General features: G+C 47.5%; 1 protein-coding gene and 1 non-coding gene across 3 annotated transcripts; both read right to left on the bottom strand.

Moving 5' to 3' along the window:
* Window positions 1-7,863: 7,863 nt before the first annotated feature.
* Window positions 7,864-10,984, bottom strand: LOC108165448 (DC-STAMP domain-containing protein 2). Of its 2 annotated transcripts, XM_033388053.1 has the most exons (9): window positions 10,432-10,984; window positions 10,061-10,371; window positions 9,742-10,002; window positions 9,321-9,691; window positions 9,095-9,263; window positions 8,726-9,034; window positions 8,555-8,657; window positions 8,424-8,492; window positions 7,864-8,357 (listed from the first exon to the last, which is right to left on the bottom strand). In XM_033388053.1, the coding sequence occupies exons 1-9, from the start codon at window positions 10,926-10,928 to the stop codon at window positions 7,901-7,903; spliced, it is 2,547 nt and encodes an 848-aa protein (XP_033243944.1). In that variant the 5' UTR covers window positions 10,929-10,984; the 3' UTR covers window positions 7,864-7,900. The 2 variants fall into 2 exon arrangements, with proteins under 2 accessions (XP_033243944.1, XP_033243945.1); XM_033388054.1 differs by lacking the exon at window positions 10,432-10,984 and having other exon boundaries at window positions 10,057-10,144.
* Window positions 10,985-11,546: 562 nt separating this feature from the next.
* Window positions 11,547-11,618, bottom strand: Trnae-cuc. The gene has a single exon. It is a non-coding gene; the product is annotated as a tRNA-Glu (tRNA).
* Between the last annotated feature and the right edge of the window lie 13,497 nt (window positions 11,619-25,115).

Here is a 25,115-nt window from a genome sequence, read left to right as displayed (position 1 = left end):
AACAACAGCAGACAGCAGGCAGCAGACAGACAGACAGTGGGAAAGGGTAGTACTTTTGGGGAACAGTGGATACCCTTGAGGATCCGATAGCACTGCAATTATGTGGAAAATTGTACAAAATAAGCCCGAAATCAAACGATTTAGACGAGGTTTGGAAAACCCCTAACAATTTTAGGACTTTTGATGGTAAAATATAAATAAATAAGAGCGTTTTTTTCCTATAAAGATACAAAAGGCGTATAAATATTTAGATTTGAATACCAAAGAGAACAATCTATGAGGAGATTTCTTTCAAATATCTTCCAATTAAATATGTTTCTGGGTAGAAACATTATTAGATCAACATTTCAAGTGTCTATATAATTTTTACCGATCAGATCTTTGGGGTTTCGTCTTGTCTGTGCCCCAAAATAGAGGTGTCTGGTGACTATCCATCGAAAAGAGTTCCAAAAAGAGTCCATCAAAGAGTATGCCCTGCTATATCCATTTCTGCATTTCATGAAACATCAGAAATACCCTGTAGAAAGGGTATAACCGTACCTCCCAGCAGCAGCAGCAGCAATGATGATGATGATGATGATGGTAATGGGTGATGTGGCGACAACAAACCAAACCAAACGAAACAACGCACAAAGTTTCAATTCTTCCACAGTTCCGTCCATGTGCCCTGCCCCCTGCCCCCTGCCCCCTGCCCCTTTCCCTTTGGCACTTTGGGGTAAAGTTGGTGGCACCTTTTGTGGCAACTCTTTGTTGCTGTTGCTGTTACTGTTGCTGCCTCTAAGATAACAGGCAACAAAATGTTTGATGTACTTGAAAGTTAATGTTTTGTGGTGTCAACTTTTGCCGGGGTCTCCGTCTCCGTCGCCGTCGCCGTCTCCATCGCCAAGGCTTTTGCCAGCGACTTTTGCAATGGCATGAAGTTCCCTTCGACTTTAATGGAGGGATTTTCTCTAATTTGAGTCTACGAAAATTACCCTTCTTTTTTCCTCTTTTTTTGGCTAATTTTTGTTGTATTTTTTGAGCAAACTTTGACCTTTCACACGCTCCGCTACGCTCTGGCTCTGGCTCTGGCTCTGGCCTGGCTCTGGCGACAACAGATTGCCCCACCTATTACACACTTTTGCTTTCAAGGAATTACAGTGCCCCACAGTGTGCCCCAACAACAATATCTTTATCAAAAGAACTTTTAGCCGCCACATTTTGGGCCACGAATATATATTTTCCCACGCAAATTAACACTTGACTTTGTTTCCATTTCCATACGATATGCGATGTGTGATATGCGAGGGGGTAGGGGGTGCGGGGGGTACGGGGTACGTGGCACGGGTAGGGGGTACGGAGTCTATTTGCACAAGATGACTTCATTTTCCTTTGGGGCTTTTTTCCCCCTCTCACACTCCCTCCCCTCTCACACTCCCTCCCCTCACCCTCTCTCACTCTCTTTAAATATTTTATTATTGTTGACTTTTCTCCGCTCGACTTGTCACCTTCTGCCTTTTTCCCCCCCGCCCACGCCCACGCCCACGTCCCCGTCCCCGGCCCCGCCCCCTCTCCGTTTGAAAAAGTACAGAAATTGGTGTCTCATTTGTTTGTTGGAATTTCTGTGGCGGGGCCGTGCCACATGTGGTGTCTCGTGTCATTGTTTCAATTTTTATGTGCTACTACGAATATTGGGTAATACTCACGGCCCATGGGCCATTCAACAGTCACCGTTCATTGTAAAGCAAAGGGAGAGGTGTGATGTGTGGATGATTGGGCCCTGGGAATGCCCATATTCTATGGAGAGAAGAACCCCTCGAGGAGATCTGTTCAAGAGATGCTTAAATGCCTTCTGTCGAGGCAACCAACATTACGATACCCGATATTCGTGGTCTATATGTCATATATCCGGTATGTAACACCATGGAACCTCTATCTTTCTAGTCTTGGATCCCTGTGGAATACACAATCTACTAAATCAACAGCAAGGGAAAGTGAAAATCAGGTAAGCAATGGATGGACGATGGAGGGGGGAGGATAACACTTACTCATTCTATCTGCACGGCCATAAACAAGCTGCCTCTTGCCACCAATGATGCTGCACGGCAGATAAGCAAGTGCAGTGGCGCTAACAGGATCATAAATTCATGCGATATAAATCTGTGAGTAAATTCTGAACAGGAGAGAGAGGAGTGAGAGTCAGTTCTGAGCATCAGAAGGAGTCGAAAGGTGTGCCAAGCCCCCTGTGTGCGTGTGTGTCCCTTTTTTGTGTCGTTTGTGTCGAGGGCCAGGGCGAGGGCAAGGGCCATGGCGAGTGGCTATAAACACACGTCGAAGAATTTTGAATTACTTTCGTTTTTATCGCCAGTTTTCATAATTTACACGCGAGCTGCCTAGAGAATGAGCCTCCGCCTGCACAGTGCTCTCTCCCAGATTGAGTTGGACAAAAAGAAACGTAGATGACTTCATCATAAATTCACCTGTCGTTTTGGTCGATAACCGGACGGACCTGTGCTTCCGTTGCCCAACATTGTCCCTTCCTCGGGTCCGGTCCGATCCGGCTATGTATCTCTATCTAGAAGTAGGTGCTGACTGGTGGGAAAAATCCCTTACTTTACGATACACATATCCTATGGGTGTGTGTGTGTGTGTGTGTGTGTCCTCTGCCTCTTTCTCTTTCTCTCACTGTCTCTTGGGAGGAAATTTATGAATTTCGTTTGCGTGGCAAGTGCGCGAATATTTCGTGGAATTCCTCTCGGGAGTCGAGTCTGGAATCTCGAGTCTAGAGTCTCGAGTCTCGAGTGTGGGAGGGATACATTGTCGCGACATTCGAATTGAAATTTCATTAGTTTTACGATGCCTCATGCCCCTGGACAACCTTCGGGCTGGCATCGATGTACAGTACGTTCGTCTGGGGTTTACGACGCGTTCCGTGGAAATCTACGGCGGGAGAACTCTAGTCGGAATGAATTATGGAAAGCGATTTACATTGCTCTTGCTCATATTTTATTGTTGTTAATGTTTTCATTTGGTTTTCTCCTCTGGCGTTTTCTTATTTGGCGAATCCATGAATTATGGATTTGGTTGCATAAAAGGACAAAAAGAGGAGAGAAATTTGCTTCCATTGTTGAAATACTGTGTGTATTCTGGGACGACCATGGATTCAAATGGCTCGAATGAACCCTAGATGATTCCAGCAAGAAATGAATGGATTTTCTTGAGGGATTCTGAGGGAAAAAGCACTCGAATTTGTCTTTGATAAATCTATATGAAATCTAGTCCTGCCACCGCTAGAGGGCATCGTTTTATTGAACTACTTTTGACCTCTTCCGTGGAGCCATAAAAAAGCCAGGAATCTCCTTCGCCGCTCGAATGCAATAAAAATGTATCAAAAGCTGAACAGAGAGAGAGAGAGAGAGAGAGACAGGGAGAGAGAGGGGAGCAGGGGGCAAGTGACATTAGTGTGCTGGAGGAGAGAAGAGGCACAGAGACAGAGACAGCGAGAGAGACAGCGAGAGAGATTGTTATATTCTTAACAATATTCCGGATATTTATGACCTTATGCCCCCGTCCTCGTCACCGTCCCCCGTCTCCGTCCGCGTCCCCCCTAGTGTCCAACGGGGCAAATGGAGCGTGTCCCGTGCCCCATTTTCCGAATGTTTGAATGCTTGAATGCTGAATGCTGAATGCGTGAAAAATGTTGCGAAAAATTTTAATGCGCTCGCTGCGGGGCGACAAATGGCAGGAATGGAAATGCGGGAAATGGAAATGGAGATGCAGTTGCAGATGCTCGCTGGGAAATGGAAATGGAAAATGGCAATGGAAAATGAACAAAATGGAAAAGATGACAAATGATTATGGAGCATAATAAATTTCAGCGCTGATTGAGCGAAATGCAGAGACTGCAGCTGCAAAATAAAATGCAGGAAAATGTGGCACCAGGCGATAGGTTGCCTGCCCCACTGGGGCCACCATCCGCATCCATTAATGAAGCTAATTTGCAGCACAAATCCTCGCTCGGTAGCTGCCTGAAGCCTCCAATCGTTCCTTCAAATCCAATTTTAAAAGTCGACAAAGCAAACAGACAAGACGGAGACACAGACGTAGACGGAGACACAAACGGAGACGGAGACGGAGACGGAGACAGAGACAGAGAGAAATAGAGATTGAGGGTAAAGTTGATCCTGGTTCAGGGCACTGCTTATGGCCGACACGAGTGTCATCCACTGCTCCTATCATATCTCAATCCAGGAGGGAGGGCAGGGCAGGGCAGGGCATCTTCCTATCATATTTTCAAGCCAAGGGGAGGCTCGCCTCCTGGCAAATGGCTGAGAAATTGCCGAGAAAGCAACTTTATTGTCTCCTGCAGTCGAATCCCCATATCACATGCTTTCCCTTCCCCTCCTCCAACATTCCCTCTCTCGATGACCGAATCGAGTGTCTCATCTGTGCTCAAGAAGTTGGAATTTGTTTTCTTCGAGTGCTTTTGCCCCAGCCATTGGAAGTATGAGTGCCAGTCGAAGGGGCAGTGCAACTGCAGGTTGAGTCCCTCGTCTTTGCTCTTTTATTTGCCTCTGATTGGGTACAGTGCCCGACAAAAGTTTGTCATTTGTATTGGCTGAGCTCCATTTCCCCCTCTGTGCACTGGGGACTGGGGACTCTCTTTTGTCTACACTTTCCTCATATCGTTTCTGCTTTTGTCTCCTGTTGGTCTCCTTTTGTCTCGCTGTCTGACATCAGAGAAGCAATAAGCTCCGCTGGACATGAGGACTCGATTCGTTTATTGAAAATATTATATGATATCCAAGGGAGAGAGGGAAACGGGTTTCGAGTAGGGAATATTCATATATTCTCAGAAGTTTACGCTTAAGGAAATCTATCAAAAGAAGCCTCATATTCCTCTGGATTAAGTGCCATCTATTCTTAAGCCAGAGCCCTCTTCTAGGAATCTTTCCCTTTTTGGGCATTCTACTCTCAGGACTTACTAGCTCTTAAATTTAAACCTACCATCTCCATGAATATCTCTTGAACTTCAACCTTTCGTCACCTTTGGGCGCCTCCGTTCGCAAGAGCAACAGTAATTGAGGCCATTTTAAGGATAGAAGCCCCATTGCCATTGCCATTGCATTTTCCAACAGGAAGACTGTTTCCAACAGGAAAACAGCCATTCAACAGCCACCAAAGTATTTCGAAAAGGAAAAGCTTGCTGGGAAAACCTGCAAGGAAATGTACTATGTTTTTTTTTCCGGAAAGGAAAACCCACCAGCGACGAAATGTCACATTTAATATGCATTTTTATGCATTTCTTTCAATTAAATTGCACTTGATTCCCATTTAAAAGGGTGCCCGTGCAAACGGAAATGTGCATCGACACGCGATACGGTGATCAAAGCTCCCCCCACTTTCCATACCCCCCCCTGTCTATATACTCATGAGAGACCAGACAAGGACTCGCTCACTCGTTCTCGCTCTTTCTCTGGCGTCCCGCGCCCGTGTGTTGGCCTTTAAAGTCGTAATTAGGAGTACAGTGGGAGCCTGCCTCCTTTATTTGAAAAGTTCCTGGTGCTCATTGCGTGGGCGTGGCCCTGCAATTAGAATCCACCAGCCCCACGCCCCACGCCCCACGCACCACGCCCCGCGCCCCACCCCACCACAATTGTTGGCATGTGCGAAATGCGGAATATAGAGATTCGTTTACCTTTCGCGGAGGCGGCGGAGGAGACGGAGGCGGTTGCAAGTTCTGTTGCAAGTGCGGTTTAGCGTTTAGCTTTTCAGAGATACTATATGCCACACAGAACACGGAACACACAGTGCCACAAACGCAGTGATGCCGGTTGCAATCTGTACAGAGGATATAGGGATTCCGTAACTATTTCAATGTTATCCTGTAGCAACATACCACTGAACTGCACTGTGTGTGTGTGTGTGTGTGTGTGTGCATGCAAATTCCGCGTACTCATTGGCTCTTTGTGCCCCTTATCGCTGCACACACTCGCCACTCGCCACTCGAATCATTCCCTCTCGCTACACAAACTCGTATCTTGTATCTCGCATCTCGTTTCTTTGCCCCGTTTTGTGGTTTAGAGCAAAGCGGAGCAGAGCGCTTTGTTCTCACCTCACACAACATTTCACATTTCGCATTCGCATTGTTCCGTCGCGTATCAGAGCTTTGTATCTTTAACAGAATTGCTAAACCGCAGAGTGCGGAAAACGCTTGTAATCCGAGAAGCGTTCGAGGCGGGGCGAGGCGCCTGATTAGACCCCGGAGCCGCCTCAAACAACCGCAGAGCCCCACTGAAAGTCCTCGACAATTGAATGGAAATTCGGGATTCGCAATCGCTTAAATATTTATTCAAGAGGAGAGGACGTGAGTGAGGTTTGCATTTGCATTTGGGCGTATTATTTTCTTACAATTTTCCACACAATTAGACGGCGAGCAAAATGCAAATCCTCCACACATGCAGCAGCAGGACCAGGACCAGGACCAGGACCCCTAAGACTGCCTTAAGCCACACTGCCTGAAGTCGTTGAAGGAGAAGCAGTTGGAGATGGAGATGGAGATGGAGAAGTGCCTTAATGCCTCTGTAAATTGTGCTTGCAGTTTGGAGTTTGAAAGGCAAAAGATACATTTGTATCTGTGAGGCTTAAGTAGCTCGACAGTTGCCTCTCGCACTCCCTCCGCAAACTCACTTGAGAATGAAAACCTATTTCACTTGCCAGAAACTTGTTACCGAAAGACAGGCAGGAAGGCAGGAACGGATGGAACGGAAGGAACGAGAGGAAGGCTGTCTGGCAGTCAGACGTGTGGAAAACTTTTCGCCGAATTTTATATTTATTTGCCCTACTTCTTGGGTGGGATCTTTCGACGTAGAGGAGGGGCTGGATGGATGGGGTGTAGGCGTGCCGCCTCCTGTAGAATAGGCATTTTCATCGAGGAGCGGCGAAGGCCTCATCATCATCATACTCGTAAAAAAAAATAGAAAAAAAAACAGGAAAAGACGGCAAAAGTTTTTCAATTTTTGCAACAACTTTAGCCGGAGACAAGCCCATCCAACGGAGTACGTACGCCTCCTGGTCCCGCCTACTGTGTTGCATGCCTTTTAGAGGATACGATACGACAGGAGAGGATGGTAATAGGGATCCCATCCCCACTGTCCGGGGTAGGTGTAGGAGTTGTGTAAACATTTGTAGTTTACTTTCAGTTGGCAGGACGGCTCGTAAAATCTGCACGCTTTCGAGGGGGGGACGCTGTTCTGGCAACCCTCTCGTAACTCAGACCCAAAACCCCCAGTCCCCACCCCCACACCGCCTCCGACACTGACACCGACTGCGACCTGATCTGATCTGCCCCCAGGTCGACATATCCTCCCAACTCTCGCTCCACGAAAGTTTGGGGTTTGTTTTCCCAATTGAATTAGAAAATTATACCAAAAGTTATTTGGGATTAAAGAAGGAAGAAGGTTAGGGCTAGGGATAGCGGAATTAGTTAATGTAGTAGAAAATTACTTGAAGGATAAAGTAGGATTCGGGAATAAACACACAGTTTATACCTTTTTGTCGAAATTAAAAGAAAACTTTGGCAATAACTTTGACAGAACCATTGAAAGGAATGCGATTCGATCAGAAAGGGAATGAACGAAACGAATAACAGAAGGAAGGAATGAAAGAGGAAGGAACAACCAGTCGGAGTGTTGTCTGTCAGGAGTCTCACGTTCCGCGTCACCACGATACTCGGTACTCTCTCCCGAAGAGAGCTGGAGCCGGACAGATAGCGAGAAAAGTGGTGGTTTGCTTCATTAGCGTACAGGACTGAGACGGAACCCACTCTTAACCGCTAAGCCGCACTGGGAGAGAAACTTTATAAAGATTATAAAGGCTATAAAGATATATATTCTTTTAAAAAGATCATCATAAATATTCCTCACATTCTACTCTTATATATACTCTTTTTCGGTTCATCGGAAACAGAACCAACACGATTATTATCAACACGATTATTATCGACACGATTATTATCCACATGCTTATCATCCACATGATTATTATCCACATGTTTATCATCAACATGCTTAGCATCAACATGCTTGGCATCAACATGCTTGGCATCAACATGCTTAGCATCCACATGCTTATCCTCAACATGCTTGATATCAACATGCTTAGCATCCACATGCTTGATATCAACATGCTTATCATCAACAAGATCATCATTATTATCATCGGCAGCATCAGAAGACTCTTCGGTCTCCGATACATCACTGTAGTCCCAGTACAGGCTCGGTGGATTGCACAGAATGCAGTGGTTATTCGAGTCGATGAAACACCTTTGGCAATAGACTCCTCTGCAATTGGGCGTGTCACAATAGATATGATCCATTCTGAAAGATCGAGAAGAAGGTCAGAATGATCGGATAGATCACAGATGGATGGAATAAAAGACTTACGTGGTCAAGGCTTTGGTGCAGATGACGCATGTTTTGCAAACAAAAGAGGAAGGACAACCGCTAAGGCACCTGAAAATGATTTCAAACTGCTAGCCAGAGCGATCAGAGATATTCTAGAGGTAAAAACCCACCAGATCTTTAGAGAACTAAACCAAGAGAGATACATAAATTGATTGCCGTCTGAATAGAGATACAAGGAACGAACTCTGCGTCGGGAATTCTTGATAAAAGTCACTGGGGATAAGAGATGATAGAAGATCTATGTATACTCGATAGACAGATGGATAGATCTCTGCACTCACTTCTCTCTTCCGTTATGCGATGATGCAAGTGCCTGACTCTTCGATATGCATCGATTGGATAAAAAACGGCCATGACCCAATGTCGCACACGAAGGCTGTAGGGCTCCCAGATTAGGAGAAGCCAGGCCAGGACACAGAGCACCAATACTTCGTAGTAGCGGAATATATTCGGCTCTCCTGGCACTGGCAGACACTTTTCTGTCCCCACATCCAAGTTCTTGGCATAGGGCTCGAAGGCACGGACCAGGGAACGGAGTATATCTCCGATCATGCCACCCTTGGTGATCACAATTCTCGTGTATGCAGGAGCTTAAGGATATAGATATAGGATTGGTCAGTACATCTACGAATATCTTAGCCTGAACTCACGTTTGAGACCCGCCGTTTGGTGTGCGTGATGGGACATCATGGACAGCATTGTATAAAGACAGTAGTCCACGAAACATATCAGAAAAAGCTGCATGCCAGTGATAAATAAGAAGAGTATGGAACGTGTCATTATCTGGAACTCTTCAGGCAGCAAACGGAGGGAAGTTATCTGCGGGAAAAATACTAACAGATTACCTTTGAATGGAAGGGAAGATGTAGAGCATACCTTCACAAATTTGATGTTTTCGACCGAATGCAGTGGAAGAATCCCGAATGGCTCACTCCTCCTGTCGTAGACGTAGAAGGCGTGCGTTATATACACATTGTTAAAGTTGTGGTTTCCCAGATACAGCATTCGAAAGTAAATGGATCGCAGGATGACAGTAAACACGAGGATGAAAACCACCAGATCGAGGCATACAAAGAATAGGATAAACGCACGCCTCTGGGCCTCCAAGGTTCTGCCGATCTCGTGCTCGAGTATCACATCGCTGTCCCTTCCCAAGGAGTCATTCGTTCCATTTATCTTTTGCTTGCCTACGAAGGTAATGCCCACCACAAACATTTTTCGAATATTGATGAAACTCTGCTTCGAACCTGAGAGAAACGAGTAGGATGAATCATCACTCAAAGGAGGCCAGACCTACGTTGAAAGATCTCTTCAAAGATCTCGTGATGCAGCTGGACATTGCGCTCAAAAAAGCTGGCCATTGGCTTGAGATTCTCGCAGAACCAAACAAAGCGATCTTTGACATTGCACTCCTTCCGCTTGGCCCCGAATTTGGTTTGGCAATCGTGGGTGCTGACGGATCCTGCCCCAAGGCAGCGATCATACGGTGTGCCCATCTGCTGCTCAAAGGTGCCCTGCTGTAGGCGCAACCACTCGCCACAGGACTTGAAATTGGCATCTGAAAAGTGATTACATTACATTACAATCGAAAAGCATTGGAAGCAAGATTCACCTACGAATCTCAGCGATTGGTTCCTCCAGATGCTTCAAGACCTTATCCAGACTCTCCATGATCTTTCGCACCTCCGTGATGGTCCCCTGAACAGAGTGCTCTACGATATTGATGGGCTGCCCCATGATATCCTGCATGGGAGTGAGGGCCTGCCGCAAACGGCTCTGGCCGCAGGAGAGACTGTGGCCCATGATGTCGATGTTTCGAATGATGTTCATCACGGGTCCAGTGCCTGCCACAAAAAAGGCCAATGCTATCAGAAGAGCTCGTCCTCGATGGCTGCCCAAAGTGGGAAAGATCAATGCCACAACGCATCTGGGAAAGATATTGGAGATCGGGAGTAGCTTTGGGATTACGGATACCTTGGATATATACCTCGCTGCTCGACTGTATCCAAGGATCATCATAAAAAGGAACAGGAGGACAATGAGCAGCCACTTCTCGGTGAGGTCCAGACTGGCTCGCCGCGGATGGCGATAGTACCAGATGAGCACCAGGAGAATGCCCAGCACATAGCCCGCAATCATATAGAGCGTAATTTTGTCCCGACGATCCCAGCCAGAAACCGAAAAGCTGTCCCTTGAGGGATAGTGTTCAGGGACTTGTTCCTCCGACTCCGGATGCAGTTGATAGATGGCAGCCTCTCCTTCGGTGCTAGAAGACCGTAGATTCCATTTTGTCTCCTGTTTTATGTCTTCATCGTTTTCAGAGTCTTCTTCTTTAACGTGCACTCTCTTTGAGGCCATACGCTCCCGATGCTGTGTCTTTCGGGGCATCGACTTGCTCGGGCCCCTATAGTAACTCCAGTACTTCTTTTTCTCACGTGTGTCACGGCCGCGTGTGTCTCGAGTATCATCTTCAGAATTACTCATTATTAAGAGAGATAGAAAGAAATGTATATTTCTATGTGAGAAAAGAGACTTGAAAGTCAAAGAAAGCTAAAGCTAAATGGGGGTGGGGGGGGGGGGGAAAATTCAAGAAAGGTCTTTGGAAAACAGATTTTTTCATACAACGAATTGAGAATCGTCTAAGAAATTCGATTGTTCCAATTTCAAACTTAATTCAATAATTCAATAATTCCTTTAAGTCATCCAAAATGGGACCTGATTGGAATGAGTGTTGCTAACAAATTTTTAGCTAGGTGTATTTCTATGTTTTTTTTGTGTCTACATATATTTCGCTCACCTACGCGGGAGGGCGCACACTGCACGAGGAAGAGTGTGAGAGAGAGAATGATTACGAGCGTGGAAAGGGGTAGGCGTAGCCACTGCAATTTCATTTCTTCCTTCTGACTATAGTAATAATCACATCGGATCCAGATTCGGCAAATCTGGTAGATACGGTCATTCTCAATGATTCTGAGTTTTTCGTTTTCCAAATTTTCAAATTGCGGATGCAACAGATTTTCTTCTTTTGTGAGAGGTGAGAGAGGTGTGATATCCCTGTGATATCTGGGTACAAAAAGGGGAAAAAAAGAAACTTTTCACAGTTTCCCATACCGGGAATTGAACCCGGGCCTCCCGGGTGAGAGCCGGGTATCCTAACCACTAGACAATATGGGATCAAATGCCTTGATAAGTCCAGTGGAATATGGGGATCTGTCAGACATTCAAGCTGTGGGAGGAAGGGACTGTTGAACATCGGGCTACAGGCATGAATATCTATGTTTATATGTTTCTTCCGTTTCGTTAGGCTAAGAACAGATTTTTGGGTCATTTTCCGACTCAAAAATTATTTGATCTGATTAATCTGGATAAACTGGATCAACGAAGCGCAACGAATGTATAGTAATGGCTGTCAACATTCAATTTGCAGAGACCGACCCCCCCATCGCATATTCAGATTTACTATAATGATGGGGTCAACTTTATATAACTTTTTGTCGGAATTCGAAATTAATTAAAAACCATTCAACACTCGGCAACGCATCGGAGCGCGGAGCAATGCAACGCATCATTCGGACAGCTGCAGGAGGCTCCACGCGGAGGAGTCGGACAGCTGCAGTCGACTCTTGCCAGTGAGAATGAAGGGGGAGCGGGTGGGGGTGGGGGTGTTGGTGGGGGAATGGAGCACCATAATCATCAATTATTCGCACAATTACCGCAAACAAATAAATATTCTTAATTTATTGTGTTTTTCGATTCGAACGAACGGCAGTGGCAGTGGCAGTGGTAGCAGCAGCAGCAGCGCCAACAGACGAAAAATCGGCTACGAAAAATAATATTAAAAATAAATTTTCGGCTGCAGACGAGAACTTTGGGGGATACACTCGTACTGTTGTTGTTGTTGTTGTTGTTGATTTGGGGGATACGATATATGTACGTACATATGTATGTGTGTATGTCGGTAAACTGGCCTGAAAATCGTGTGAGGATTGAGTAGATTGATGTTTATAAATTCTGACTGTTGTCTGCTGGCTGCTATCCCCCCTGCCTGTCTGTCCGTCTGTCTCTATGTCTGTCTGTTGGTCGTCTGTGAGTGTCATGCAATAAATTTCATAGATGCATTTGGTAATTTCAATTTGTTTTAATGTGTCGCGTTGTCTATTCTATATATCGCTCTCTGGGTCTGATGTTTCGCCCGTGTAGACACATATAATTTGAGGTTTATTGGCCGTGCTGTGGATGGCTCTGGTTGGTGTTTGCTATTTTTGGCCCACGGCCTCGTGGGATGTGTCGCGGCTGATGGTGCTGATGCTGCCCCAAAAGCAATTGTCGCTGCTTATCAGAGGGGGAGGAGCGCCGTTTGCGGCACAGCTTTTGAACTTTTCCCCCAAGGGTGGTGGAAATGTATCTATCCTCTGCTGCAGCAGCCGCAGCAGCAGCAGAAGCAGCAGAAGCAGCAGCAGCTTGTTAAACATCCATAAACTTGCGTTTATAGTGAAAGTTTGAGGGAAACTTAAGGGAGGGAAAGTTTATTGGGAGCCTGCAAGAAGAACTTTTCCCTAAAAGAGACCATAAATCAATTTCGCTTTCGATGCCTCGCAATGGGGACAAACATTTCCTGCATTCCTCTGCACAGGAAGCCGTGGGCTTAGTCCCCGTGGCGCCACCATTCGTTTTCAGGGATTACCAAAGAGGATTACCCATCATCCGTCCATCCGTTCCATCATATGTAATTAATAAAGTGTCATACCATGGTGTCTGTATCTGTATCTGTATCTATGCCTTTCCACAAGCTCTGCTCTTTCTGTGGTGTTTTTTGGGGACTTTATTTCAACATAAAACATACTTTTCTGTGGCAATATCTTCTTTTCTGGTAAGGGGGGGGGGGGGGGGGGGGGGGGGGGGTGGTCACAGTCACATGTACCAGCCATAAAATAATGTTATTTTCTGTTTCTGTTCCGCCTCTAACGATGTTGTCATCAGCCGGCAAAGCTCTCACCTTTCTTTCCACCGGTAATCGTCGTTTAGAGACTGCTTTTTCCCACCTCCTTTCGTTCATTCATTCTTTCTTTTGGATCTCCATGGGTGTCCCCAACAAAATTTGTCGTTTGAATGGTTTCCGCAATGAAGCAACAAAACTGACAGCCCCAGTGCAGCATTTCCACGAAAATTCCACGCTCATAAAGTGGAATCCGCGCGCGCATGGCCATGGCATGGTGTATGGTCTATGGAGTATGGTGTATGGTCTATGCTCTATGGTCTATGGTCTATGATGTCTGGTGTATGGTGTATGGTGGAAAAATCATCATTGTCGTCGTTGCCTAACCTTTTCACGTTTTTCGGCGGGAACTTCCTCCTCTTTCAGGCAGAGGGGCAGGCAATGCAACTGGTTTTTTTCATTTTCGGTTCATTCTCGCCGCAGACTTCATTTCTTTTCATTAGCGGCCCCCCATCTGGGGGGTAGGGGCAGGCCAAAGGCCATAAAAATGTAACCAGTTACTAGGCTACGCGTAAAATGTTCTCCTCGTAACTCTCGCTCGCTCTCTCCCGTTCCCCAGTAGGGCTTAAAGTATGTGGACTACCTACCAACTTACTTGATTGCTCTTTTACTATGTAATATATGTGTTACTGGCACAGACCGACGGACAGACCGACGGACATCGGCACTTTATTAATGAAAAGCGCAAAAGTTCTTTCTATTTTTTTGTCCAACTCCTCCCCGCCCTCCCGCCGCTCTCTCGTTTCGGTTTCCCACATCGTGCGTGTGGCCCACATTGGGGTCATGCCACAGACAGAGAGACAGAAAGAGACAGAAAGAGAGAGACAGAGATTTGTTAACTGAAAGTGAACGGTGGTAAGGTTTCTGCAATCTGCTCAAATTAAATGCTCTGGACATTGGGCATTACCCAGAGAGAGGGCACGACGGATATGAGGAAAGTTTTGGTCTGTCCCAAAAAAGTTCACTAATTAAAGAGGCTAGTCTCGTGTCGAATGGTTTGAGATGTTTGAGATTGTTCTGGGTGGGTACAAAGTCCACCAGAGTATCACGAAAGCATCATCGTGTCCCGCAAGCGATCGAGGAGAGTGGGCGAAGCGAGTGCTCAGGGGTCGGGCCCCCTAATAACCAGCTTAAGGCTTAACACTGAAACTAAACCCAGTTCAAAGGTTTTGAAATCGATTTCTATACTGCGGAAATGGTAGCCATATGTTAAACCTCATTTCAAAAGATCACCCCTTGGGGAAAAGATGATAGTTGGAAGTCTCCACGGGAATATGTTGAAGAGCCTTGGAATAAACATAAGTTCAAAGCTTCTAAAGGGGATTCCAATAGTTTTCTCTTGAAATTTGGTTCTAGAGATACACTTCCCCCTCTACCTGTTCAGTTTTGACCTCTTAGAGGTATGTCTACTCTAGTGCGAAAGCCTCTGCCAAAGACTGAAGAGCAATCCTCCATCTAAGGACTCCTGCTGTGACACCAGATCCTCTCTCCTCCTATTCTACTCGTATTCTCCATCCACTGTTGGCTTATAGAAATTGCTCCCTCCTCCTTCTCCTTCTCCCTCCCTTTTTCCCACACAAATTCGAGTTAATTTTTCCGCTTTGTTTACACTGTAAGCACTGGGGCCCTCAGCCGAAGATAAACCCAACATAAAACTGCACAACTCATAAAAAAGAAGAACTCGCCCCCGCACCGAGCCATAGATCGCATAGCCCCCCCGCCGAATGGGGGGGCCCCTTGAAGGGCGAGTGCAATGAAGATTAGAAGCAGAAAAGAACGAAAATCATAACTGAAAATCAAAGAAACAAAAGAAACACACTCGGGAGACACCCACCAGAGAGAGAAGAGATAGATTTGTTGCTTCTCTGGCGACGGGGCTCTGACAAGTCGTTGGCATCGCATCTCTGTGGCGCATGTTAATTATGCTACCTATACACCCGATCCCCCTCCCCCTCCCCCTCCCCCCCGCTCTGCTCCGCGGTCGGGAGACAGCTGTCAAGATGTGGGCCGTGGCCAGCGATGGAAAGACCTTGACTCTTGCGCTTGGAAGATCTTTCGGATACGATTTATACAATTTTTTGATTCATGGCGTCTGCCCGCGACACTTTTTGTGGCTATCTTTGGCTCTCGATTCAGAAATTGAATTCATTTCGTAGGCAAAGCATGTTGCCATATATGTCGCCCCCGCCCCCGCCACACCACCCCACCCTCTAACCCGTCAATGCCAGAATTTCGAATCGAACTTTGAGGAAAAAAAGAGAGAAAAAAAATGTAAATTCAATCAGCAATTTGCATAAATTTGTGCAGAGTTGCCAAGAAGCTGCTTAAACGCTTTATATGGTGGGATTAGCCATCAACCCACGACGACGCCGACGACGACGACGACGACGACCCCAGAGAGCCCCAAAATCCCAAGCGAAACCCAAGAGACGGCGAATCCGTTATGGATGGGGGGGCCGCTGACCCAAAGTGTGGCAGCTAATGGGACAGACAAGTGACAGAATGGCTAAGTGAGTGACTGACTGAGTGAATGAATGACTGAAAGACTGCTGCGTGGGCCACCCCTCCTCCCGACGATTGACTGACGATTGAACGAACGGCGCGTCGTCCAGCGATAGGCTACTATCGAATCACACCCACAGCAACAGCAGCAGCAGCAGCAGCAGACCCCAATGGTCCCCAGTGGTTCCCAAACATTTGCAAATTGTCCACTAAAATAGCTCGTCGAAAATGGTGGAGGGTGGGGGGTGGACGGTGGGGGTTGTGGCAACGTCAGAGGTGGGGCGCTAGGAATCGCATCTGTCTGTAAAAGATCGTACGATTTTGTATATCTAAAACAAGATTCCTTAGTGCATTATACAAGAGGGAACATTGAAAATACTCTATAGTTGGATTTGAATATTCTCAGAATTTCTCCGAACTACAAAATTCTATCATTAATTCAGAGTAAAGGACGACAGGGGATACAAGAGACTGGAGTTCTAAGAATAATACCTCTTAACCGCCAAGAGTACTTCGGAAAGCATCTCGTGGAAGGACACCTACCGTAACAGAGCACCCTTCTGTACCCTGCCATCCCATCTCCTCTATTGGGACTCCCTTTCGAATCGAACAGCTGCTCGAAGCATCATGCCCCCTCCCCATTGTCCAGGGTATCTTCTCATATAAATATCGCCAACTGTGGTGCCCACCGTCCGATGGCTTCTATTTTGGTTCTGATTCATTCACTCGACTCGTCGTTCAATGATCGGCTGATCCGCTGCCGTCGTCTTTCTTTTTGTTTTCCGCTAAATTTAAATGCCCCAAACACCCATAACGACACTGCCCCACACTGCTCACCACAAAGAAGCACCCCTTGGCACCTCCTTGCTCTCTCCTTTGAACTTTTCACAACTCTCGGAATTTATTTTGTATTAATTTTCGCAGCATTAGTTTGTTAATGTTTAAAAGCCGCCATAAAGCTGACAAATATTTTAAGGCAACCCGACAAATTAATGAATTTATGGGACACTTAATCGGTGAACACCGCCCCCGCCCCCACCACCATTCTGCTGCCACCTGTCTGTGGTGGAGGCGGGAGGAAGGGGACTTCTCCTCCCACCCGGTTTTTCCGCTTTCCAACGCCCGTTCTCCTCCGATGCTGCTGTGTGGGCGACATTTTCAATTTGTTTTCTTGAGCCAAAAAAACTAAAGAGCCTCCGCCCTGCTCTGCTCTGCTCTACCATGCCATACTATATATTTTGAAAACAAATGCTCGTATGTTTCTTGGAATTTGTGTGTATTTTTGAATCGGCTGAGATTTGCAAAGTGTTTTGTTTGTTGTCACACATTGAGTGCATGATTTGGATACGGAATGGCGAAAACTATCTCTGAACAAAAGGTGCACAGAGTGGCATAGGGAGAGAGAGGGAGAGAGACTTCCCACGTGGCTAGACGCTGGGTGGCGTCTGCGGCCGACTCCAGCGGCATCCTGGGAAACCGTGTGGGCGTCCAAAGGTGTCTCTGTTTGTAGGGGAGACTCCTTTACCTTTAGCTTGTCTAGGTCTAGGCTCCGGGCCATGGTCACAGGGGCAGGGTCTCGCTGCATCTCTGCGCCTCTTTCTGCGGCAACTAAAACAAATCCCAGAACCGGCCTGACGACCTGTACTCCTTGCGAAACTCGTTCCCCCATTGGGCGCCAGATGCAGTACTCCCTCTGCTCTAGCATTCTGCCATTCTGCCATTCCGACATTCGATGGGCAAATTAATTGACTTTAACAGAATGAAGTAAGGAAAACTCCTCCTTGGCTTGTTTTCCTGCTTGTTGCTGTTGTTGACCGCACGCGTTTCCATAAACAAAAACACCAAAAAAACTTGAGGGAAACCAAACCGAAAAACAAACAAAATCGCATGCTGCAGAAGCAGCAGCAGCAGCCGCGACGTGCAACGCGTGGCACCCGCAATGCGTGGCAGCAGCCGCAACTATTCGTGAGTACAGGTGCGGTTTTCTAAACAGTTTCCTCTAGAGAATCAGGGAATTGTGCTTGAAAAAGAGATAGAAATGAATCGATGAATCGTCTACTTCCTCCAAAGAATGTTCGAAACTCATATCCGCCTATTTCTGGATTGATTTGCAAGAATAAACGATGCCAAGTTCCCTGCTTGGGGGCCCGCTCTTCCTTCCTAATTCCGCTCCTGTCTTTGGGCATATCTTTAGCCCCCCGTTCGGGAGAAGAACTCCACCAGCCGTCCGTCTATTTGTTTTCCAAACAAGACTCTCTCTCTCGCAGACAGGCAGGCGGGCAGATGCAGATCCTCCTGCTTTGCCTTGCCCCGTGCCTGCCCCCAGTTCAAGTGCGTTCAATTTACAATAAATCCATAAAATTTAGCCTCCCTCCCTCCCCCGACCTGAAAAGCCACAGCGGCCGCCACACAGCCCCAGCACCAGCACCAGCACCAGCACCAGCACCAGCACCAGCACCAGCGACTCCTCCTCCTCCTGCTGCTGCTCCTCCTCCTGCAATGCAATGCTCCATCGACGACCGCAGCCTGTCTGGGGCAACAGTCCATCCACCATCCACCATCCACCAGTGCATCAGTGCACCATGGCTGCATTTTTTGTTTTGGTCTGTGAGGAGTAAACAATGCCCCAATGGGGGCAGAGGCAGCAGCAGCAGCAGCAGCAGCAGCATCTGAGCATGACTCATGCCACAGTGGTGCTGAAAGATACAAAAACTCTTTTATGCGTATTAACTTATCCCCATTTTAGCCGTTCCTTGCCACTGTACTCCGTAGTACTCTGTACTCGGTCGAAGATTGTTTTTGCTGTCGAAGTTGTTGAAGTTTTCTCCACGACTCTGTGCTTTCCCTTCCCCCCCCCCCCCCCCCCCCCCCCCCCCCCCCCCCCACCAGCCTGTTATAACCATCGAGAAGACCGTTGCATATTTCGCATCTGTTGATGGTGCTGCTGCTGCTGGTGCTGCGGTTCCTTGTGGAATGACTGTGGCATCATCTGTAACTCATCATTTTCTGAAATATTGCTCTTTTGCATACCTGCAGCAGAACTTAATTCCGATTTATCAGAGAAACAGAAACAGAAACAGCCAACAGACAAGGGTGATATGGGAAGTGGGGAAGTGGGGAGTGGGGAGTGGGGAGTGGGTAGTGAGAGCACTCGTCGTTCGAGTGGGTTTCAATCAACTGACGGACGCCACCGCAGACATAATTTATTGCCACTTTTCACAACGATTTTCAATTTTTCGCATTGATGTTTCCCCCCCTCCCTCCCTCACTCTCTCTCTCTCTCTTGAGACACAAATATATAGAGAGAAAAAGGAAGAGAAATATAGATAGAAGGCGTCACTAATTGATTCCCGGTGGCTGCCTGCCTGCCTGCCTGCCTTGGAACCCTGGGCAATTTGAAAGTTAATTGGTCTCTCGACCAGGTACTCTTTTGGGCACCTTTTTAGTTGCATTTCCCTGGGCCACTTAAGTGTATTTAATTAATGCAATGCCACCAAATCCCAGAGACAGAGACAGACCCAGAGAGAGAGAGAGAGAGAGAGAGAGAGGGAGGGAGAGAGGACTTTGTGCCGCATTAGATGCGCATCGAGGGGGAAACAAGCCAGGAGGCGCCTCGCTTTTTGCTGGCCAGCAAAAACCACTTAATCTGCAGCGTGGCTAAAACATTGTGTGTCGTCTGTGGTGGCTCTAGAATCGGAATCAGGCGAGGACCAGGGGCGAAATGGGATGTAGGAAATGGCTAAATGTTGTGCAATTTTCGCCTGTTTTTCCGCGTAGCTCTACAGAGCAAGGGTATGTGGATTCCTGTGAGAAAGAGGTCTGGGCACGTCTCCAAATCAAAACAATCTTCCGTTCCGCGCAAAAGCGCATCCAAGCTTCGTCTAGTGCTCCGTCTCCTGGAAGGGAATCCTGAAGCGTGGGCTGGTTACGCTCTGGAGCAATGTTCTGCCACGGGATGTCAGATGACACCGTCAGTGACTGTGGCTGTGGCAGTGGCAGTGGGTGCAGCAGCAGCAGCAGCCAGGCGGAAGGGGGCTGGAAGTGGACACCTTTTGCTGCCTGGGATTATCCTTTGTTGCGAATCGACAAGCTGGAACATGGAACCGTGGCACCACGGCTGCTTCTTCTTCTTCTTCTTCTTCTTCTGCTTCCCTGGGCGCTGGTTGTTTCTGCTGTGCTGCTCCACACCCGCACTCGGGTGGCATCACCACGCACTTTATTTCTGTGGCAGCAAACGCAGACTCGCCCGGTCCAGAGGCTTAATTGCAAACATTTCTGCGTTTCATGAGCGGTGTTCAAGTGAACTCTGATTGCTGGCTGGCTGGCTGGCTGGCTGGCTGGCTGGCTGCTTCTCAACGCTGCTGCTCCTGCTCCTGCTGCTGCTGGTCGCCCCCGAAAACTGTTTCCTGCTCCTGCTGCTGCTGCTGCTCCTTCGCCGTCGTGTGGCGTTAATTGGGCAGCAGCAGCAGCAGCAGCAGCAGGCGAAACATTTTTGCCTGCCACTTTGATGCCTTGCCGATGATACTCCAACAACAAGAGCTGCAGCTTCCCCGAAAATTTGCATTTCAAGCAGCCCGCGATTTATGACCCAAGCAGCCAGCCAGCCAGCCAGCCAGCCAAAGAGAGAGAGGAGCCGCTGCAGCAGGAGTGGAGTGGAGTGGAGTGGAGTGAGAGAGAGAGAGATCTGTGACGAATCCAATTATGAGGCGCGCCAGCTGCCAACGGGTGCAACGAGAAGTAGAGGGGGAGGGGGAGGGGATTCTTGGGGGCATTCACGGGGTCCCGTCCTCGCTCTGGTGACGGCTGCCATGTGCCCTGATGCGATAATGCGCCATCAAATGGCCATAAATAAAGCGCACAAAGCGGATTAAGCGTTTTGTTAACAGATTTATATTGAACTGAATTATGAGCCCAGGAGTAGGAGCTCCCAGAGGAGCAGGAGCAGGAGAAGGAGCGGCAGAAGGAGCGGCAGAAGGAGCGGTAGATGGGCCCCACAGCTTGTGATTTAACGAGTCCCTTGATGGCAATGAGATCTCGGGATCAATCGAAATTAACGCGATGCCGGAACGGCTATAAGAGCTGCAATAAGAGCTTGTTATCCCCTCATCGGGCGGGGAAATCGAGACCCCCAACCGATACTTGCACTCTGCATTTTCCCTATTTTCCGCCACATTTCCTCCGTGGTAAACTGTCATCTGTTAAGACAAAGTATAGGATATTTCTTACGATTGGTGAGCAGCGAGTGGAGCAGTGGATGCCTAAAAGCTTTTCATCAATGGAGTAGAAAGAGTTGAGGATGGTTTCTTATGGAGAACACCACTCATACGAGGTATTTCCTGCATTTTCAAGGGATTTCGGTAAGACTGTGCATCATATCCTGGAAGCCCAAGCCCTACGGAATTTGTTTGATAATTTGCAAAACGAAACGAAAACATTTCTAGTTTACAGTCAATTATTTCTTAATTATGATGCATACACTCGTACGGATTTGTGTTTTACTTTGTTGCAACATTGCCATGCCCCACATGTAACCTCATTTCGAACATTGCAAATACTTCGGGTGTCTTGTTGCAGCTCTCCTCCTGCTGCATCTTCATGCTTCAGTTGTTCCAATGGAGAGCTTGCCACATGTGCCCCAAAGCTAGCCATAGAAATGTGAATTAGAATTGATGGCAGAAGCAGCAGCAGAACCCCCGAAAATATAGCAAATGTCCAACCAGAATTTATGTAGATTTTCCGTTGATAAATTCATGGGAGCGCAGGGGGGGCTGCCAATGCTGCCACATGCCACTTCTTTTGCACAGCTTATACCCGTTCTGTGGACTGGACACGGACAGCCATCAATGCATCAATCGAATGAATATATGTTTCCCTTCCATTTGCTTATCGAATTTAAGTGCTCCCCAAAGGACGACTCTCCGGCGATTGTGACGTTCGGACTAGTGTTTTGTCTATGTTGCACGAGAGAGAGAGAGAGAGAGAGAGAGAGAGAGGATGTGGCAGCAAAGTGCTGCTGATGTGGCAGGCTGAAACACTTACTTAAAGCCTGGCCAACAAAAATTACAGCCACCGAAAAGTGAGGCGAATAAAAACAAAAATACTCGTACTCGTACCATCAAAAAAATGCTGTTCAAAATTGCTCCCGAGGGCACAGGCGAATGGCAAATTGAGGCGGCGCGCCGCTGAAGAAGCCGCCGCCGCCTTGCCACAGGAGGAGGATCATCCTCATCAGCAGTTGCCACAGCAGCAGCAGCAGCAGCAGCAGCAGCCGCAGCAGCAGCCGCAGCAGCCGTCGATGCGATCGACGACGAGTGGCAGCCGCGTGCTCCGGATGGGGCACGAAGGGGGCAGCATCGAATTAAGCAAATTATGGTGGGGCTCCCAATGATCGATCCGAGTTGCATGCCCCCGCCCGCTCTGTCTCCCTGACAGATGCTGCAATTTGCCTTAATGCCCAGGATTATGTTTTGGAAGCAACTCCGAAAGCTGCAAACTGTTGACTCTTTTTTTTCCCTTCCCTTTTTCTGTGTCCACTCGGTCCACGGCGGCTCCACAAATTGGCGCATGTAAATTTTTGGGCTGTGTGCACCCTGCCCCCATCCTCTCTGTGGATTGTTGGGCAGAGTAAGTGCTGTGTCCTGTTGGTGGGGCATGTGGACTTGTAAGAGGCGTTTGCTAAAGGATAAATACCTGGCTCTGAGCTCTGAAGGAGATCTTCAAGGAGAATAAACCTATACAGATGGTAGCTCCCGTCAGTATTTGGACAGAGATCTCTTCTCTTTCAATACAGGACACTTCTCTGGGATTCCTTCTAGGATCATGAGATACTTTCACGGAAGTTCTTCCACTTTCTGAAGAGATACGTCCAATGTCGTCCCTTTTCTTTGCCGATGAAGATCAGATGATCACAAGATACTTTCTCAGGACGTATCCCTCTTTCAGTGGTCTAAAAAGATACTTCCTCTTTACTTTACGCATTTCGCGTTTTGGCAAAACTCTAAGAAAAGATGCCACTTTCGCAGGATTTATTCCCATTTCCAGGACTTTTATCATCCCATCCGGAAGATGCTTTTTCTTTAGGCTCTTCCTCTCCTTCGTAGGGCATTGCCCGTGTCCCTTAAACCTTAAATTCCTTCTCCTGCTTCTGCTTCTGGTTTTGTCATCGCTCCTCCCACCCTCCCCCCTCGCTCCTCGCTTTTTTGCTGTTTCTTTTGCTTTTGCTGACATTTGTGCGCAAAAGCGCTGAAATATTTTTTGAATGCAGATTTTTCACTTAAAATTATTTCAATTACGCCAAAGTGCAGGAGGCAGGCCGCGAAGAAGGAGCCCAGGGATTGACTTTTTTCTGTCTCTCAATGGCAGCTGCTGTGTTGGAAACTGAATTCTGAAGTCCTGAAGTCCAAAGCCAAGTCGATGCCTGATGCCTGATGCTGAGAGGCTGAGAGGCTGAGAGGCTGACGCTGTTGCAGTTGTCGCTGCTGCCGTCGGAAGGGATCTCTGAACTTCAGCTGCAAGTAGATTAAATGCTGCCACAACCGCAAACAGACAAACTTGGTCAATTATTTTCAACGGCGAACACAAATTATTGATGCAGGAGGCCCATGGACATGGACATGGACATGGACATGGCCACGGCCGTGGACGTCGACGTCGACGTCGACGAGCAGTGGACGTGGACCCCTTCGAGGAGCAGTGGGAGAGGCCGAAACCGCAGCCATGGAACCGAAGCGAACCAAAGCGAAGCTCATCAATCTGACGGACGACGTTGTCGTTGAGAAGGAGAGACAATGGGGCTGGCTCTCTGCTCCTCTGGCAAAAGGTCTTCATTAAATTAGTGAAATGAGCATCGTGGTAGAGCAGCGGCAGCAGCAGCGGCAGCAGCGGCAGGAGGATGATGATTCCATGGGCATGAAGCAGCAGCAGAGGCAGCAACAGCAGCCGCATTTAATGTCACAAATATTTGTGTTGTCAACCTGTCAATGGGGGACTTCGGGATCCATTCGATGATCCGCATCTCTGATTCTGATTCCCCGAAGAATCCAGCAGCTCCAGACCCACAGAGATTTGTGCTAAATTGGATCAACTTTATGGGTGGCTACCGATTGTTGTCGATTGAACCATCAATGTCTCATCAAAATGCCCTGCCCGGCCCTGCCCTCCCCTGCACTGCCTTGTCACTCGACAAGTTTTTGGGTGGCTTTTGTCGAATGGTGGGTTGGCTGCGGCAGAGCAGGTATCGCCACCAGCTATTATATTACAGCAACAGAACCAAAAACAGTTTACAATTTCAGTTTTCGTTGGTCACAAACGAAATCCAAAACCGAAAAACACTGCACTAATTAGGCCACGGCACCAACAACAGCACCCAGCACCCATTCGATGGGGCAATGCCTCGAACCCAAAACAGAACCGGCACAACCAGAGAAACAATGTCCAAAACCATGGTCTAATTTTCACTGTTTCACTTTGTTTGTAATTCATTTTTGGCGTTGACCAATTTCGCATTTTGCCATTGAAAATGCGCTGGATTATTGCACAATACCTCGTGCCGGACGGATGTTTTGTGGCCGCTCAAACAAATTCATGGACTGGACTTTTTGGCGCAGTTTCGGCCACAAGGCAGCAAAAGCAGTTGACTTTTTGGCCTGCCGCAATTTCTATGGCACTGAAATCGATGCAAGCGTTTGAATACTTACCCTGGCAGCCCTGCTATAGCTTTAGAATTATAATAAAGTACCTGCATTCGTGTAAATTTATGTACTAGAGTCCAGGGTCCTGCTTGAATCCACAGCAATACAGCTCATGCCTCTCGAACAGCATTTGTGTGCTACTTTCTCGTACTCTCTGCCCGCAAATCAAATACAAAGTGAGCGAGAAAAAAAACCGAAATTTTCGGATCTGACCCCTGCTTTGTTCAGTCCGTTTTGCGCGGGCGATTTGATGGATTGATAAAGCTAAGACCGAACGTAGCGAATACCGAATCGGTTCAAGTATATACCAAGCAGAAAAGGGCACTTCCAAGCTCATATATATATATTATTGATCGACATCAATAGGCATGACGATATAGTGTTTTTTGTGTTCAGACTCCTAGCAAATATCTTAATGTCGAGACACGTGGGCGTCGACAAGTCGGCTCAAACTGGCAGAGAAAGAGGTTCAAAGTTTTGTAG

Source organism: Drosophila miranda, chromosome XR (assembly GCF_003369915.1).
Source record: "Drosophila miranda strain MSH22 chromosome XR, D.miranda_PacBio2.1, whole genome shotgun sequence".
Taxonomy (NCBI): domain Eukaryota; kingdom Metazoa; phylum Arthropoda; class Insecta; order Diptera; family Drosophilidae; genus Drosophila; species Drosophila miranda.
Note: the sequence above shows the minus strand (reverse complement) of the source record. Positions and strands in the feature narration are given on the sequence as shown.

What these genes read in the sequence shown, in the direction of transcription:
- LOC108165448 (XM_033388053.1), bottom strand. Translation starts at nt 10,928, where the DNA reads ATGAGTAATTCTGAAGATGATACTCGAGACACACGCGGCCGTGACACA. An exon ending in CCAAACGGCGGGTCTCAAAC is followed by an intron (nt 9,035 to 9,094) that starts GTGAGTTCAGGC and finishes TATATCCTTAAG; the next exon opens with CTCCTGCATACACGAGAATT. An exon ending in TCGCATAACGGAAGAGAGAA is followed by an intron (nt 8,658 to 8,725) that starts GTGAGTGCAGAG and finishes TCTTATCCCCAG; the next exon opens with TGACTTTTATCAAGAATTCC.